This window comes from Salmo trutta, chromosome 8, assembly GCF_901001165.1.
Source record: "Salmo trutta chromosome 8, fSalTru1.1, whole genome shotgun sequence".
In the NCBI taxonomy this organism is placed as follows: Eukaryota; Metazoa; Chordata; class Actinopteri; order Salmoniformes; family Salmonidae; genus Salmo; species Salmo trutta.
This window is the reverse complement of record NC_042964.1, coordinates 44,600,143-44,618,249: the sequence shown is the minus strand read 5'-3', so window position 1 is coordinate 44,618,249 and position 18,107 is coordinate 44,600,143. Positions and strand designations below refer to the sequence as shown.

The 18,107-nt window shown below is 51.3% G+C and overlaps 2 protein-coding genes across 6 annotated transcripts in view; both read right to left on the bottom strand.

The window, feature by feature from the left end:
- Positions 1 to 428: 428 nt before the first annotated feature.
- LOC115197984 (proteoglycan 4-like) lies at positions 429 to 3,604 on the bottom strand. Its single transcript, XM_029759641.1, has 3 exons — positions 3,570 to 3,604; positions 1,054 to 2,983; positions 429 to 950 (listed from the first exon to the last, which is right to left on the bottom strand). Exons 1-3 carry the CDS (start codon positions 3,602 to 3,604, stop codon positions 429 to 431), a joined length of 2,487 nt encoding a protein of 828 aa, XP_029615501.1.
- A 1,974-nt stretch (positions 3,605 to 5,578) lies between these two features.
- LOC115199072 (ankyrin repeat and sterile alpha motif domain-containing protein 1B) overlaps positions 5,579 to 18,107 on the bottom strand; it is a 310,469-nt gene continuing 297,940 nt past the window's right edge. For 3 of the 5 annotated variants that reach the window (XM_029761611.1, XM_029761615.1, XM_029761616.1), the window contains 2 exons: positions 8,133 to 8,224; positions 5,579 to 6,881 (listed from right to left, as the gene is read on the bottom strand). In XM_029761611.1, coding sequence (XP_029617471.1) covers positions 6,833 to 6,881; positions 8,133 to 8,224 — 141 coding nt within the window. In that variant the 3' untranslated portion in view covers positions 5,579 to 6,832. Of the gene's footprint in view, positions 7,463 to 7,538; positions 8,225 to 18,107 lie in introns of those variants that run through there. The other 2 variants (XM_029761613.1, XM_029761614.1) reach the window with 2 other exon arrangements.

Here is an 18,107-nt window from a genome sequence, read left to right as displayed (position 1 = left end):
CACCCTGCCCATAATATCTTCCCCCATCTGAGGTAAGAGAAGCCAGCTACTGCCCACCATGCTTCCAAGTCTCAGTGTACAATGTTTATTCACAAGCGTTTCAGGAGACAGAATCGACGATAAACACAGAAAGTGATGAAGCCAGAAGTTATATAGCCGCTATGCTTTACTTCTTCCTACCATATTACTGTACCTAGAATGACCCAGTATCTATCTCAATTGACTGCAGATGTCCAATCGACAGCAGGAGAAAGAATCACAGAATCGCCACTAACCACAGAAGCCAGTCTATAGCCCCAATCGTTGCCCTTGGTCTCTTGCAGTATGGACCCATATACCTTACCCAGAATGGCCCAGTAGTTATCTCAATTGAGTGCAGATTGTTGATACCGATTGACTGCAGCATGTGGCCGACTCATTGCAGGGGTTTATGGTGTGGAACGAACCTTCACTCTGCCTTTGAACAGCTTGCTGTAAATGTTGATGGCCTTGGTTTTATGGGTCTCTAGCGCAGGCCTGCTGCTTCTGGGGGAGTTGGTGGTCTGAGTCTGGGCTTCTGGGGGAGTTGGTGGTCTGAGTCTGGGGTTCTGGGGGAGTTGGTGGTCTGAGTCTGGGGTTCTGGGGGAGTTGGTGGTCTGAGTCTGGAGTTTCTGGGGGAGTTGGTGGTCTGAGTCTGGGGTTCTGGGGGAGTTGGTGGTCTGAGTCTGGAGTTTCTGGGGGAGTTGGTGGTCTGAGTCTGGGGTTCTGGGGGAGTTGGTGGTCTGAGTCTGGAGTTTCTGGGGGAGTTGGTGGTCTGAGTCTGGGGTTCTGGGGGAGTTGGTGGTCTGAGTCTGGGGTTCTGGGGGAGTTGGTGGTCTGGGGTTCTGGGGGAGTTGGTGGTCTGAGTCTGGGGTTCTGGGGGAGTTAGTGGTCTGAGTCTGGGTTTCTAGGGGAGTTGGTGGTCTGGGGTTCTGGGGGTGTTGGTGGTCTGAGTCTGGGGTTCTGGGGGAGTTGGTGGTCTGAGTCTGGGTTTCTAGGGGAGTTGGTGGTCTGAGTCTGGGTTTCTGGGGGAGCTGGTGGTCTGGGGTTCTGGGGGAGTTGGTGGTCTGAGTCTGGGGTTCTGGGGGAGTTGGTGGTCTGAGTCTGGGGGAGTTGGTGGTCTGAGTCTGGGTTTCTAGGGGAGTTGGTGGTCTGGGGTTCTGGGGGAGTTGGTGGTCTGAGTCTGGGGTTCTGGGGGAGTTGGTGGTCTGAGTCTGGGTTTCTGGGGGAGTTGGTGGTCTGGGGTATCTGGGGGAGTTGGTGGTCTGGGGTTCTGGGGGAGTTGGTGGTCTGAGTCTGGGGTTCTGGGTGAGTTGGTGGTCTGAGTCTGGGTTTCTGGGGGAGTTGGTGGTCTGGGGTTCTGGGGGAGTTGGTGGTCTGGGGTTCTGGGGGAGTTGGTGGTCTGAGTCTGGGGTTCTGGGGGAGTTGGTGGTCTGAGTCTGGGTTTCTGGGGGAGTTGGTGGTCTGAGTCTGGGGTTCTGGGTGAGTTGGTGGTCTGAGTCTGGGGTTCTGGGTGAGTTGGTGGTCTGAGTCTGGGTTTCTGGGGGAGTTGGTGGTCTGGGGTTCTGGGGGAGTTGGTGGTCTGGGGTTCTGGGGGAGTTGGTGGTCTGAGTCTGGGGTTCTGGGGGAGTTGGTGGTCTGGGGTTCTGGGGGAGTTGGTGGTCTGAGTCTGGGGTTCTGGGGGAGTTGGTGGTCTGGGGTTCTGGGGGAGTTGGTGGTCTGGGGTTCTGGGGGAGTTGGTAGTCTGAGTCTGGGGTTCTGGGTGAGTTGGTGGTCTGAGTCTGGGTTTCTGGGGGAGTTGGTGGTCTGAGTCTGGGGTTCTGGGGGAGTTGGTGGTCTGAGTCTGGGGTTTCTGGGGGAGTTGGTGGTCTGGGGTTCTGGGGTAGTTGGTGGTCTGAGTCTAGGGTTCTGGGGGAGTTGGTGGTCTGAGTCTGGGTTTCTGGGGGAGTTGGTGGTCTGAGTCTGGGTTTCTGGGGGAGTTGGTGGTCTGAGTCTGGGGTTCTGGGGGAGTTGGTGGTCTGAGTCTGGGGTTCTGGGGGAGTTGGTGGTCTGGGGTTCTGGGGGAGTTGGTGGTCTGAGTCTGGGGTTCTGGGTGAGTTGGTGGTCTGAGTCTGGGTTTCTGGGGGAGTTGGTGGTCTGGGGTTCTGGGGGAGTTGGTGGTCTGGGGTTCTGGGGGAGTTGGTGGTCTGAGTCTGGGTTTCTGGGGGAGTTGGTGGTCTGGGGTTCTGGGGGAGTTGGTGGTCTGGGGTTCTGGGGTAGTTGGTGGTCTGAGTCTAGGGTTCTGGGGGAGTTGGTGGTCTGAGTCTGGGTTTCTGGGGGAGTTGGTGGTCTGAGTCTGGGTTTCTGGGGGAGTTGGTGGTCTGAGTCTGGGGTTCTGGGGGAGTTGGTGGTCTGAGTCTGGGGTTCTGGGGGAGTTGGTGGTCTGGGGTTCTGGGGGAGTTGGTGGTCTGAGTCTGGGGTTCTGGGTGAGTTGGTGGTCTGAGTCTGGGTTTCTGGGGGAGTTGGTGGTCTGGGGTTCTGGGGGAGTTGGTGGTCTGGGGTTCTGGGGGAGTTGGTGGTCTGAGTCTGGGGTTCTGGGGGAGTTGGTGGTCTGGGGTTCTGGGGGAGTTGGTGGTCTGAGTCTGGGGTTCTGGGGGAGTTGGTGGTCTGGGGTTCTGGGGGAGTTGGTGGTCTGGGGTTCTGGGGGAGTTGGTGGTCTGAGTCTGGGGTTCTGGGTGAGTTGGTGGTCTGAGTCTGGGTTTCTGGGGGAGTTGGTGGTCTGGGGTTCTGGGGGAGTTGGTGGTCTGGGGTTCTGGGGTAGTTGGTGGTCTGAGTCTGGGGTTCTGGGGGAGTTGGTGGTCTGGGGTTCTGGGGGAGTTGGTGGTCTGGGGTTCTGGGGGAGTTGGTGGTCTGAGTCTGGGTTTCTGGGGGAGTTGGTGGTCTGAGTCTGGGGTTCTGGGGGAGTTGGTGGTCTGAGTCTGGGGTTCTGGGGAGAGTTGGTGGACTGAGTCTGGGTTTCTGGGGGAGTTGGTGGTCTGAGTCTGGGTTTCTTGTGGAAAGTCCTATGACAAATGTGTAAAATCCGCCATACAAAGACACTTTGATTGATGCAGGTGTTTAATTGGTTGAGGGTGTACATTGTGATTTCGACACTTCAGATGAGAACACTGTATGCTTACTGTATCTTACTGTTACTGTAGATCAGCTGGACCGTCTCTCCTCTTATATTTATTGTATTTGTGTGATTAGATACATGTTGACATGGCCTAGAGAAAGCTTTATGGCATGCACTCCAATGCATTTGTCAAACATTGTGGCTTCCTCCTTATGTTGAAACCTGCTGGCTTCTGGGGCCTGTTCAGCAGAGTGCAAAGTTAAAGCCTATAGTGTCGTTGTGTAGCTCTTCCTTAGCGTAGCTTTTAGACAATATCCAACCTTTCCTCCCCATACCGTCTGGACGTCCCAAACACCAACACTGACAAATTCAATTGCATAAATACAATCCCTCAGGTCATAGGCTTTAAAGTGTATTGTAGATTATAGTTTGTCAACCCCTGCATGGATGGACGTACTTTAACACTTTACTTGACACCGTGTCATAACACATTACGACCATGTCATAACTTGTCATGACCCATATTTACACCTGTTGTGACAAATATTGCATTATTTTATGGCTGGTTATGACACCTACATAAGTGTTAAGAACTTTCCTTTTGTTTTAAAGTTTGTTTCTTAAATTCTTTAGTCATGTTTTTTTCATCATATTTTAACTTTCATGAAGCATTATGACCATCCTGTGTCACTTTTTTTGGACTAAGAAAATAAACTTTGTAAGAAGCATTATGACCATCATAATCATATAGGCCTATCACGTACCTGCCCTTATAGCAGTCATCTGTCAGAGTGTTACGACCATATTATAACAGGTTATGACATGTTATGTAAAGTGTTGCCACCTTCACCTTTGTGTCTACAACAACCAAAATAATCCTAACTATTGGTGTGGGATCACCTTCAAGAAATGTTTGTTGCAGTCATGTTTTTTTCCCAAGACAGCTCTCAGTTCAGTATGTCAAACCAACTTATTGTTAATTTCAATGGAATTCCTTGATTTTGACTGGCATTGGAACTGGTGGACTGTGGGGGTGCTGCTTGGACTGGAATCGTGTGGCTATTGGGCTGATAATATTTAACTAGATGAAATAGGATAAATGGTAAACGATGGGTAATTCATCTGCAACAGTAAGCACATAAGTAGTAACATCAAATTGCCTACAACATAGAATAGGACAAATAGGGCTGGAAACAGGAAACAGACAGACAAAATGTCAACCAGAAAAGTTATCAAATTAAAAAGTCAAACAAATGAAGAGGAGCACAGCACTTACATTTCAAACACACATCCAGGTAAAGGGAAAAACAGGCAGGTGAGGCCATTTTATGGACGAGAGTGAGAGGGAAGTCCCGCTTTCTGTGGTGGACTGGAGAGGAGGGAAGTGTATGGTGATTGGTTAAAAGCTAGTCCATCAGGAAGTGTGCATCCATAAAAGAGCCTATTAAATGGATAGAGGGGCTGTTCCAGATTTTTTTTTATTTTTTTATTATTTCACCTTTATTTAACTAGGCAAGTCAGTTAAGAACAAATTCTTATTTTCAATGACGGCCTAGGAACAGTGGGTTAACTGCCTTGTTCAGGGGTAGAACGACAGATTTGTACCTTGTCAGCTCGGGGATTTGAACTTGCAACCTTTTGGTTACTAGTCCAATGCTCTAACCACTAGGCTACCCTGCCGAATGTGGTGAAAATGGCAGCCATATGGGTCGGAGAAATCCAAACCAGTCTAATTGGAATGAATGGCAGAGGCATAATCCTGACTTTACTTATGCCTTAATTTGATTTTCATGGATGTGATATATCAGTGAAATAAAATTGTCAACCTAAAATAGTCATTTAATTATAAATACAGTTTATACCAATTCTCTCTATAATATATGTACACAGACCATACAACTTGTCTAAGTCCTATCACCAACTGATTCTAGCCTGTGTATGTATGGCTGTGGGTTGACTGCATCGTTTGATTGGAATCATTCCTCTAAAACTGGATGGCTAGCTAGCTAACAGAAAATACAGCGCAGATACATTCTTCAAATTCATTATTTTACACAATATCTTATCACAGCACTGGCAAACTATGGTTGACCTACTCCCTGACCAAAATGGCTGACCTTTATCCCATCATAAGAAGGTTCATGCCATTCTAGTTTTTTAATGACTAATTACATGGGTGCATCTCAATTGTATTTCCTTGATTCGTCACATCCTCTCTGCCTGTCTCCTTCTAAAAATGAATTGGAGGAGAAGGTACAAGGGGAGGAACCTCATACCTCCTCCAGTGCCTTTTTTAGGTGAGAGCCGACACGAGGAATCAACGAATTACAATTGAGACTCACTCCCCGACAAAAATCAGTACAAGTTGGAAAATTGAAGGAGTCAGATAAAACATGGGACAAATAAAAAAGGACAATCTCAACCAGTACATTACAACCCAGTAAAGTATAGACCCGGAGACCGATGTTGATTAATGGTTGTACAAGTTGTGTTTATTCCATGTGATTTACAAGGATATAAATAATGACCAAAACGTACAAAATCTGTGTGCTGGAAGCCCAAGCCTATATACATGAGTTAGTCAGCAGTGATGTCATCACCCTGTCCCAACCCTCCCCAATACAATCTCTACAACCATAGATTTTATTTTCAACTCTGACCTCTTCATTTTGGTACCTTGTTTCCAGTGCGATGTGCAGCAAATATTTTATTCCTTTATTTTTGTAAATGTTTTACTACATTACATGTATGAACAATGAGCTGGCAAAATATCTATGTACATTTAGAGAGGACTATGTATTCATCCAAAGAATACATAAATACTGTGGTAAAATATTCCATCTGCTTGGAGTTATGAGTCTAGCCCCATGAGAAACAGATTGGTGTGTTGACCGGACACACCAATATTAATACAAATAATAGTAATAGCTATTATTATTAATAATGAGAGGAGCCATCTGAAACATTCACTCTCAGTATAGAACTATAATGGTATTTTTTTAAAGGATGGCAATCATTCTCAGGCCCGGATTTTTTCATTTCAGCATATCATATAAAAATAATGTAACATTAAGACAAGAGTAGACAAGAATTGCACAAGAATAATCATAATCATAAGGTAATATAATACTCTCATATGAAACATTTAAAACGTCCGGCATTAATATGAATATTTCTTTAATTGGGATGGATGGCGTTTTGCTCAGGTAGGCGGAGCCATCCTTTGTGATGCCACTTGGCACAGGGCTCACCTGTTGCATGGTGGCACGGCTAGTCACATTATATCCATATTATTGACCATTAAGCAAAACTAAAACAAGAGGAAAAGAGCCAACCAGAAGTCCTTTACCTCATCCCCATTCAAATACAGACAGTTACAGTCCAGACCTTTGGTGACCGTGGTATAGAGTTCAAAGGTCAAGGTCCAATTGAATGCAGAACAGGGGCTAGAGTTGTAGTTGTGGATGCTTCAATGAAAGTCTACATTCACATATCTGACTGACATCTGTTACTAAGCAGTCCCTTAACTCTGTGTGTGTACAGATAGTCCATGAGTCCAATGTTTGTGGTTTGTGGGAAGATGTCCTCGTTTTGTAATCAACCTTAAACAGCAAGTTCGTTAGAGTGTCCATGTTTGTAGTCCTTTGACACAGAGACAGAAGGGTCCACATTTGTAGTCCTTTTTGCATTGTGTGTGAGAGGGTCCATGTTTAAGGCTGGCTACATTCTTTGCATTCCACAGTAATAGACATGGGCGTCCGGCATTGCCCTGCGAATGAGATCATACCACTTATCCAGAGAGTCCCCAAACCCCGCCTCCTATCCACCGGCCCCGCCCCTCCCTCGTCACCAGTCAGTCCAAAATGGACTCCATGCGCCTCACAAGCCACAAGCTAAACCTTTTCAGCATTTCCCAACAGAACAAGTATAGAAAGAAAATGATGAATCTAATAATAACCTATTTTAAACAAATTCAATCTGGACACAGGTATAGCGTGTGGTTTAAAAACTATTCCTTCCTGTGTCAAAGGTCAATTAGTCTCAAATAAACAAACAACTTGCCACTCAACGCTTTGCCACTCAAATTTCTCAAAGTATGTCTAAAAAAATCATCTGCAGTAAAAATCAAAGACTGATATATGATAAAAACAGGAGTCTGCTGAACTAGTAACTTTTTGGGGGAAAAGTAACATTTGCTACATCATCTCTGATAGCAGTCCATTATCCTCTCCAACTGGATGGAACTGATAAACAAATGTTCCCTCCACCTCCTCTGGGTTGCCAGTACTGGACAACAAAATCCCGCAAAACATCAGCACACAAACCTAGTGCTGGAGAATTGGCTTTGCTCTAAAAAAACAACAAAGACAAAAAGACTGTTAGGGGTGGGGTTCTTAGCAGCATAATGGTCTAGATATTCTCATTCAGCTTGTCGAAGGGGTGAAAAAAGAGAGAAAAAAGAAAAGCGAGGAGCGGAGGAACAGCAGTAGGAAGAGGATAAAATGAGATGTAACCAAATGGTTCCACCCCCCCAGTCAGGAACAAAAATAACAGTGATTGACTGACTGACCAACCAACTGACTGCCTGACACATAAGAGGGGAGGGCTGACCATGGAAAATGGAAAAATAGAACTGACTGTTGCCCCCTACAGGTCTAGACAGAGAGGTGCACCATCACCCCAAGGGTAAAAGTTCATGCTCCGCCCCTGCAGGCAGGCTAAGGCGTCAACAGGACAAGGAAAGGGAGGGAGGGAGGGAGAGAGCAAGAGAGAGGAGTGTGTGAGAGAGAGACACACAGCGCAGCGCCAAACGGCATCATGCAGAGGTTGCGGCAGCTAACGGCGGAGCGGGCGGGGTGGGTTTTTCGGCCAGTGAGGTCACACACGTCGCCGCATAAGAGGGTTGCTCGTGCCGTGCAGCTCCGTTGGGGGGCCTCTAGAGGGCCAGCTCTCTGCAAGGCACACACACAGGAGTGGACAGGCGGGTGGTATACGCTATTAGAAAATAGTGGTCTCATACTTGGTGTTCGCTCCTCTCTTGGCCTCCTGCCCTGGTTCCACTATCCACGGCACGTTGGCATGACCCTTCTGCTCCATCGACGGCTGCTCCATCTGAGAGAGGGAGAAGGAGTGAGAGTAGGGAGGGAGAAAGAGGGGGGAAATAAAGAGGAGAGAGGATGGAGAGAGAGAGTTTGTTAAACGTTGTCAGAGAAAAAGTGGGATAATAATACATGTCAGAAGAGAGAGAGAGAGAGAGGTCTGAGAGAACAGGAGAGAGAGAGAGAGAGGTCTGAGAGAACAGGAGAGAGAGGTCAGAGAGAACAGGAGAGAGAGAGAGAGGTCTGAGAGAACAGGAGAGAGAGAGAGGTCTGAGAGAACGAGAGAGAGAGAGAGGTCTGAGAGAACGAGAGAGAGAGGTCTGAGAGAACAGGAGAGAGAGAGAGAGGTCTGAGAGAACAGGAGAGAGAGGTCAGAGAGAGAGAGAGAGGTCTGAGAGAACAGGAGAGAGAGAGAGAGAGAGAGGTCTGAGAGAACGAGAGAGAGAGAGAGGTCTGAGAGAACGAGAGAGAGAGAGAGGTCTGAGAGAACGAGAGAGGTCAGAGAGAACAGGAGAGAGAGAGAGGTCTGAGAGAACGAGAGAGAGAGAGGGAGAGAGAGAGAGGTCTGAGAGAACGAGAGAGAGAGAGAGAGAGAGCGAGAGAGAGAGAGAGGTCTGAGAGAACGAGAGAGAGAGAACGAGAGAGAGAGAGAGAACGAGAGAGAGAGAGAGAGAGAGAACGAGAGAGAGAGAGAGAGAGAGAGAGAGAGAGAGAGAGAGAGAGAGAGAGAGAGAGAGAGAGAGAGAGAGGTCTGAGAACAGGAGAGAGAGAGAGAGAGAGAGAGAGGTCTGAGAACAGGAGAGAGAGAGAGAGTTATAGTGGAGAGGCACGATCACAGACTTCCACACCAACACTTAAATATGGAGGCACTTGCTTTAGGTCTGAAAAAATATTGTTGGCCTCGTATCAATGTACGTATCACAATGTATTTTAATGAGGAAAGAAAAGAAAACAGTATAAAATATATAATATTACAAATAATCTCCATACTGTACTCTAACCCCACAACAAATTCCCATTACTGAAAATTACTTGTTCAAGCCCAAGCTATGCTCTTTCCCCCTCAAAAGTTAACTTTTCAACAACCAATCAAAATGCTCATTCTGGTTGCCGAGGGTGCTTTCCTTCCACCACATTGGTCCGTGATAGACTAAAAGATGATTTGGGGAGTGGGTCCCTGCCTGTGAACACTGCAAAGCTGAAACTGGAAGAATGTATGAATGCGCACACACACACACACACACACGACCTGAGTGGAGTTGACAGAGGCAGGACCAACCACCAAGACAAACAAAATAGCTTCTATTGAGTGATCAAAGTGTATGGAGACAAAACCAACAGAAAGAGCAGACAGTCAAGAGTAAGAAAGAACGGAGAAGGGAGGAAGACCTGAAAGGGAACTTTGTGAGGGTGACGGAGGAGGAGTGGTGAAGGAGGAGGAAGTGGAGGGTGGAGAGGAGGCCGGTGGGGGGTGTATATGTGACCCAGCGACCAACGGCTAGAGGGGTACATGATGACCTATAGGGGGAGGAACACAGAGGTCACAGAGAGGTCAAAGGGGGCCTGCTCGGCAACAGCACGGCAACCGTATGGTAACAGTTCGGTAACGCCATAGTAACAACTGCAACGATGGTTAACACCAGGGACACACCAAAGGAACACTTCATGTAGGCAAAAGAACACACATACACACACACACAAGGATGAGGTAGAGAAAGGAGGACAAGACAGAGGAAGATTTAAAAACTAAGCCGTATCTGTCTTACCAGGAGAGAAGGAGGAGGAGAGAGGAGAGAAGGAGAGGAGGAGGAGAGTAGGAGGAGAGAAGGAGAGTAGGAGAAGAGAGTAGGAGAGAAGGAGGAGAGAAGGAGAGTAGGAGAGGAGGAGAGTAGGAGAGGAGAAGGAGAGAAGGAGAGTAAGAGAGGAGAAGGAGAGTAGGAGAGGAGGAGGAGAGGAGTAGGAGAGGAGGAGAGGAGAAGGAGAGAAGGAGAGGAGGAGAGGAGTAGGAGAGGAGGAGAGGAGAAGGAGAGAAGGAGAGTAGGAGAGGAGGAGGAGAGTAGGAGAGGAGAAGGAGAGGAGAAGGAGAGAAGGAGATTAGGAGAGGAGAAGGAGAGGAGGAGAGAAGGAGAGAAGGAGAGAAGGAGAGTAGGAGAGGAGAGAAGGAGAGGAGGAGAGGAGAAGGAGAGGAGGAAAGGAGAAGAGGAGGAGAAGAGGAGTTGGAGAGGAGGAGGAGAGTAGGAGAGGAGAAGGAGAGTAGGAGAGGAGAAGGAGAGGAGAAGGAGAGGTGGAGAGGAGGAGGAGAGAAGGAGAGAAGGAGAGGAGAAAAGGAGAGGAGAAGGAGAGTAGGAGAGGAGTAGGAGAGGTGGAGAGGAGGAGGAGAGAAGGAGAGGAGGAGGAGGAGAGTAGGAGGAGAGAAGAAGAGAAGGAGAGAAGGAGAGTAGGAGGAGAGGAGGAGGAGGAGAGAAGGAGAGGAGAGTAGAGAAGGAGAGAAGGAGAGGAGAGTAGGAGGAGGAGGAGAGTAGGAGGAGGAGGAGAGTAGGAGAGGAGGAGGAGAGTAGGAGAGGAGGAGGAGAGAAGGAGAGTAGGAGGAGAGAAGGTGAGTAGGAGAGTAGGAGGAGAGAAGGGGAGTAGGAGAGTAGGAGAGGAGGTGGAGAGGAGGTGGAGGAAAGGAGAGAGAAGGAGAGGAGGAGGAGGAACAGTAATCCACGGGTTTACACAGACAGAAGTGCTGCAAAATAATGACTGTGAACAGCTGCTGGTGGGAATATTAAGTGAATCCTGCAGCATGCTTCACTGTAGTTCCCTCCGCAGCACTACACAGGCCATTAACTACTATTACCCACAAACACATGCAGGCATATGCTCAAAAGCACACAGACACACTGTCAGGGCAGGCGGTTAATGTAACAGCAGCGGAGTCATGCCATCGTCCATCATCTCTGTGAATGGCCTATGAATGAACACACACACACACACACACACACACACACACAGAGGGAAAGAAAACCTCACATCTCCAACCCACTAGATAAGACAATTACAATTTTAGATAGCAGCACTACTATGACTACATATATTATATGACCTCCAACAGAGAGTGACAAAGCTGTTCCCTGTCACTTTACCTGTCCGCTGACTCAATTTATCCGTCCCCTGACTCAATTTATCCGTCCCCTGACTCACTTTATCCGTCCCCTGACTCACTTCATCCGTCCCGACTCACTTTATCCGTCCCTTGACTCACTTTATCCGTCCCCTGACTCCCTTTACCTGTCCCCTGACTCCCTTTACCTGTCCCGACTCCCTTTACCTGTCCCCTGACTCCCTTTACCTGTCCCCTGACTCCCTTTCTGTCCCCTGACTCCCTTTACCTGTCCCCTGACTCACTTTACCTGTCCCCTGACTCCCTTTACCTGTCCCCTGACTCCCTTTACCTGTCCCCTGACTCCCTTTACCTGTCCCCTGACTCCCTTTACCTGTCCCCTGACTCCCTTTACCTGTCCCCTGACCCACTTTATCTGTCCCCTGACTCCCTTTATCTGTCCCCTGACTCACTTTCTGTCCCCTGACTCACTTTCTGTCCCCTGACTCCCTTTACCTGTCCCCTGACTCACTTTACCTTTCCCCTGACTCACTTTACCTGTCCCCTGACTCCTTTTACCTGTCCCCTGACTCACTATATCTGTCCCCTGACTCCCTTTACCTGTCCCCTGACTCACTTTCTGTCCCCTGACTCACTTTACCTGTCCCCCGACTCCCTTTACCTGTCCTCTGACTCCCTTTACCTGTCCCCTGACTCCCTTTACCTGTCCCCTGACTCCCTGTACCTGTCCCCTGACTCCCTTTACCTGTCCCCTGACTCCCTTTACCTGTCCCCTGACTCCCTTTACCTGTCCCCTGACTCCCTCTACCTGTCCCCTGACTCCTTTTACCTGTCCCCTGACTCCTTTTACCTGTCCCCTGACTCCCTTTACCTGTCCCCTGACTCCCTTTACCTGTCCCCTGACTCCCTTTACCTGTCCCCTGACTCCCTTTACCTGTCCCCTGACTCCCTTTATCTGTCCCCTGACTCCCTTTACCTGTCCCCTGACTCCCTCTACCTGTCCCCCGACTCCTTTTACCTGTCCCCCGACTCCCTTTACCTGTCCCCCGACTCCCTTTACCTGTCCCCCGACTCCCTTTACCTGTCCCCTGACTCCCTTTACCTGTCTCCTGACTCACTTTACCTGTCCCCTGACTCCTTGTACCTGTCCCCTGACTCCCTTTACCTGTCCCCTGACTCCCTTTACCTGTCCCCTGACTCCCTTTACCTGTCCCCTGACTCCTTTTACCTGTCCCCTGACTCCCTTTACCTGTCCCCTGACTCCCTTTACCTGTCCCCTGACTCCCTTTACCTGTCCCCTGACTCCCTTTACCTGTCCCCTGACTCCCTTTACCTGTCCCCTGACTCCCTCTACCTGTCCCCTGACTCCCTCTACCTGTCCCCTGACTCCCTTTACCTGTCCCCTGACTCCCTTTACCTGTCCCCTGACTCACTATATCTGTCCCCTGACTTACTATATCTGTCCCCTGACTCCTTTTACCTGTCCCCTGACTCACTTTCTGTCCCCTGACTCCCTTTACCTGTCCCCTGACTCCTTTTACCTGTCCCCTGACTCCTTTTACCTGTCCCCTGACTCCCTTTACCTGTCCCCTGACTCCCTTTACCTGTCCCCTGACTCCCTTTACCTGTCCCCTGACTCCCTTTACCTGTCCCCTGACTCCCTTTACCTGTCCCCTGACTCCCTTTACCTGTCCCCTGACTCACTTTACCTGTCCCCTGACTCACTTTACCTGTCCCCTGACTCCCTTTACCTGTCCCCTGACTCACTTTATCTGTCCCGACTCCCTTTACCTGTCCCCTGACCCACTTTATCTGTCCCCTGACCCACTTTATCTGTCCCCTGACTCCCTTTATCTGTCCCCTGACTCACTTTCTGTCCCCTGACTCACTTTCTGTCCCCTGACTCCCTTTACCTGTCCCCTGACTCCCTTTACCTGTCCCCTGACTCACTTTACCTTTCCCCTGACTCACTTTACCTGTCCCCTGACTCCCTTTACCTGTCCCCTGACTCACTTTCTGTCCCCTGACTCACTTTACCTGTCCCCCGACTCCCTTTACCTGTCCTCTGACTCCCTTTACCTGTCCCCTGACTCCCTTTACCTGTCCCCTGACTCCCTGTACCTGTCCCCTGACTCCCTGTACCTGTCCCCTGACTCCCTTTATCTGTCCCCTGACTCCCTTTACCTGTCCCCTGACTCCCTTTACCTGTCCCCTGACTCCCTCTACCTGTCCCCTGACTCCCTTTACCTGTCCCCTGACTCCCTTTACCTGTCCCCTGACTCCCTTACCCCTGACTCCCTTTACCTGTCCCTGACTCCCTTTACCTGTCTCCTGACTCACTTTACCTGTCCCCTGACTCCCTTGTACCTGTCCCCTGACTCCCTTTACCTGTCCCCTGACTCCCTTTACCTGTCCCCTGACTCCCTTTACCTGTCCCATGACTCCCTTTATCTGTCCCCTGACTCCCTTTACCTGTCCCCTGACTCCCTTTACCTGTCCCCTGACTCCCTTTATCTGTCCCCTGACTCCCTTTATCTGTCCCCTGACTCCCTTTACCTGTCCCCTGACTCCCTTTACCTGTCCCCTGACTCACTATATCTGTCCCCTGACTCCTTTTACCTGTCCCCTGACTCACTTTCTGTCCCCTGACTCCCTTTACCTGTCCCCTGACTCCCTTTACCTGTCCCCTGACTCCCTTTACCTGTCCCCTGACTCCCTCTACCTGTCCCCTGACTCCCTTTACCTGTCCCCTGACTCCCTTTACCTGTCCCCTGACTCCCTTTACCTGTCCCCTGACTCACTATATCTGTCCCCTGACTCCTTTTACCTGTCCCCTGACTCCCTTTACCTGTCCCCTGACTCACTTTACCTGTCCCCTGACTCACTTTACCTGTCCCCTGACTCACTTTACCTGTCCCCTGACTCACTTTCTGGAAGGGGACATTAGTACTGTACATGAGAAGCCAGCACAAATAGCACTTACCTCACTCATAGTATGCTTCCCAAATGGCATCCTATTCCCTTTATAGTGCACTGTGTTTGACCAGGGCCCATGCAATATATAGGGAATAGGGTGCCACATTTGGGCCGTGACCATACTCATATAGCCCAGTAAATCCACATGGGAACAATTTACAGAATAAGGCTTTTAAGGCTCCAGTGGTGTACAGTGCATGTCTATGGTAAATCTAACTGTCCGTCTAGGTCTATTTTAAAGCTCCAGGAACTGGAATCCAAGGGGAGTCTGGGGGGAGAGGAGGCTGACAGACAGGCACTGTGGCTGGGGTAGATGGCTCTGGCAACGTCTACCTGCGTGGGACTGGGAGAGAGCCATGGACAGAGCCAACACTAACACACATATAGCTGAGAGATACACACACACACCCATAAAGCTGAGATACACACACACCCATAAAGCTGAGATGCGCACACACCCATAAAGCTGAGATGCGCACACACCCATAAAGCTGAGATGCGCACACACCCATAAAGCTGAGATGCGCACACACCCATAAAGCTGAGATGCGCACACACCCATAAAGCTGAGATGCGCACACACCCATAAAGCTGAGATGCGCACACACCCATAAAGCTGAGATGCGCACACACCCATAAAGCTGAGATGCGCACACACCCATAAAGCTGAGATGCGCACACACCCATAAAGCTGAGATGCGCACACACACACACACACACACACACACACACACACACACACACACACACACACACACGCACACACACACACACACTGTGAGCAGGGCTGGGCTCTACAGAGCTCTATGTAAACAGCCCTCATCAATCACCCAGGGCTGTAAGAGACTGCAGGGAGAGAAAGATAGAGTGGGTCTTTTACAGATCAAACATTCATCTACAACAGTGATGTAGTGGTCAGAAAATAGGTGGGGAAACTCTGATCGCCAGTCGCAGTGAAAAAAGTAACGCTTCCTTTTCTTTCAATGCATCATTCTGCAAAAGGTGGGTAAAATGTGTTGCTTTCACTTACCCTCAACTACACCTCTGATCTACACCTCTGACCTGCACCTCCACTACACCTCTGACCTGCACCTCCACTACACCTCTGACCTGCACCTCCACTACACCTCCGACCTGCACCTCCACTACACCTCTGACCTGCACCTCCACTACACCTCTGACCTGCACCTCCACTACACCTCTGACCTGCACCTCCACTACACCTCTGACCTGCACCTCCACTACACCTCTGACCTGCACCTCCACTACACCTCTGACCTGCACCACCACTACACCGCCGACCTGCACCTCCACTACACCGCCGACCTGCACCTCCACTACACCGCCGACCTGCACCTCCACTACACCTCTGACCTGCACTTCCACTACACCGCCGACCTACACCTCCACTACACCTCTGACCTGCACCTTCACTACACCTCCGACCTGCACCTCCACTACACCTCTGACCTGCACCTCCACTACACCTCCGACCTGCACCTCCACTACACCTCTGACCTGCAACTCCGACCTGCACCTCCACTACACCTCTGACCTGCAACTCCGACCTGCACCTCCACTACACCTCCGACCTGCACCTCCACTACACCGCCGACCTACACCTCCACTACACCTCTGACCTGCACCTCCACTACACCTCTGACCTGCACCTCCACTACACCTCTGACCTGCACCTTCACTACACCGCCGACCTGCACTGCACCTCCACTACACCTCCGACCTGCACCTCCACTACACCTCCGACCTGCACCTCCACTACACCGCCGACCTGCACCTCCACTACACCGCCGACCTACACCTCCACTACACCTCTGACCTGCACCTCCACTACACCTCTGACCTGCACCTCCACTACACCTCTGACCTGCACCTCCACTACACCGCCGACCTGCACTGCACCTCCACTACACCTCCGACCTGCACCTCCACTACACCTCCGACCTGCACCGCCACTACACCTCTGACCTGCACCTCCACTACACCTCCGACCTGCACCTCCACTACACCTCCGACCTGCACCTCCACTACACCTCCGACCTGCACCTCCACTACATCTCCGACCTGCACCTCCGACCTGCACCTCCACTACACCTCCGACCTGCACCTCCACTACACCTCCGACCTGCACCGCCACTACACCTCCGACCTGCACCTCCACTACACCTCCGACCTGCACCTCCACTACACCTCCGACCTGCACCTCCACTACACCTCCGACTTGCACCTCCGACCTGCACCTCCACTACACCTCCACTACACCTCCGACCTGCACCGCCACTACACGTCCGACCTGCACCTCCACTACACCTCTGACCTGCACCGCCACTACACCTCCGACCTGCACCTCCACTACACCTCCGACCTGCACCTCCACTACACCTCCGACTTGCACCTCCGACCTGCACCTCCACTACACCTCCACTACACCTCCGACCTGCACCGCCACTACACGTCCGACCTGCACCTCCACTACACCTCTGACCTGCACCTCCACTACACCGCCGACCTGCACCTCCACTACACCTCCGACATGCACCTCCACTACACCTTCGACCTGAACCTCCACTACACCTCCATTGCACCTCCGACCTGCACCTCCGACCTGCAGCTCCGACCTGCAGCTCCGACCTGCACCTTCGACCTGAACCTCCACTACACCTCCATTGCACCTCTACTACACCTCCGACCTGCACCTCCGACCTGCACCTCCGACCTGCACCTCCACTACACCTCCGACCTGCACCTCCACTACACCTCCGACCTGCACCTCCACTACACCTCCGACCTGCACCTCCACTACACCTCCGACCTGCACCGCCACTACACCTCCGACCTGCACCTCCGACCTGCACCTCCACTACACCTCCGACCTCCGACCTGCACCGCCACTACACCTCCGACTTGCACCTCCACTACACCTCCGACTTGCACCTCCGACCTGCACCTCCACTACACCTCCACTACACGTCCGACCTGCACCTCCACTACACCTCCGACCTGCACCTCCACTACACCTCCGACCTACACCTCCACTACACCTCCGACCTGCACCTCCACTACACCTCCGACCTGCACCGCCACTACACCTCCGACCTGCACCTCCGACCTGCACCTCCACTACACCTCCGACCTCCGACCTGCACCGCCACTACACCTCCGACTTGCACCTCCACTACACCTCCGACTTGCACCTCCGACCTGCACCTCCACTACACCTCCACTACACGTCCGACCTGCACCTCCACTACACCTCCGACCTGCACCTCCACTACACCGCCGACCTGCACTGCACCTCCACTACACCTCCGACCTGCACCTCCACTACACCTCTGACCTGCACCTCCACTACACCTCCGACCTGCACCTCCACTACACCTCCGACCTGCACCTCCACTACACCTCCGACCTGCACCTCCACTACACCTCCGACCTGCACCTCCGACCTGCACCTCCACTACACCTCCGACCTGCACCTCCACTACACCTCCGACCTGCACCTCCACTACACCTCCGACCTGCACCGCCACTACACCTCCGACCTGCACCTCCACTACACCTCCGACCTGCACCTCCACTACACCTCCGACCTGCACCTCCACTACACCTCCGACTTGCACCTCCGACCTGCACCTCCACTACACCTCCACTACACCTCCACTACACCTCCACTACACCTCCGACCTGCACCGCCACTACACGTCCGACCTGCACCTCCACTACACCTCCGACCTGCACCTCCACTACACCTCCGACTTGCACCTCCGACCTGCACCTCCACTACACCTCCGACCTGCAC

Bases quoted from the DNA above. Each gene is read 5' to 3' on its own strand.
- LOC115197984 (XM_029759641.1), bottom strand. From the start codon at position 3,604: ATGTGTTATGACACGGTGTCAAGTAAAGTGTTAAA. The intron at 2,984-3,569 runs GTACGTCCATCC...AACTCTCCCCAG, and splicing joins GTGTCAAGTAAAGTGTTAAA to AACCCCAGACTCAGACCACC. The intron at 951-1,053 runs GCTCCCCCAGAA...CAACACCCCCAG, and splicing joins CCCAGAACCCCAGACCACCA to AACCCCAGACCACCAACTCC.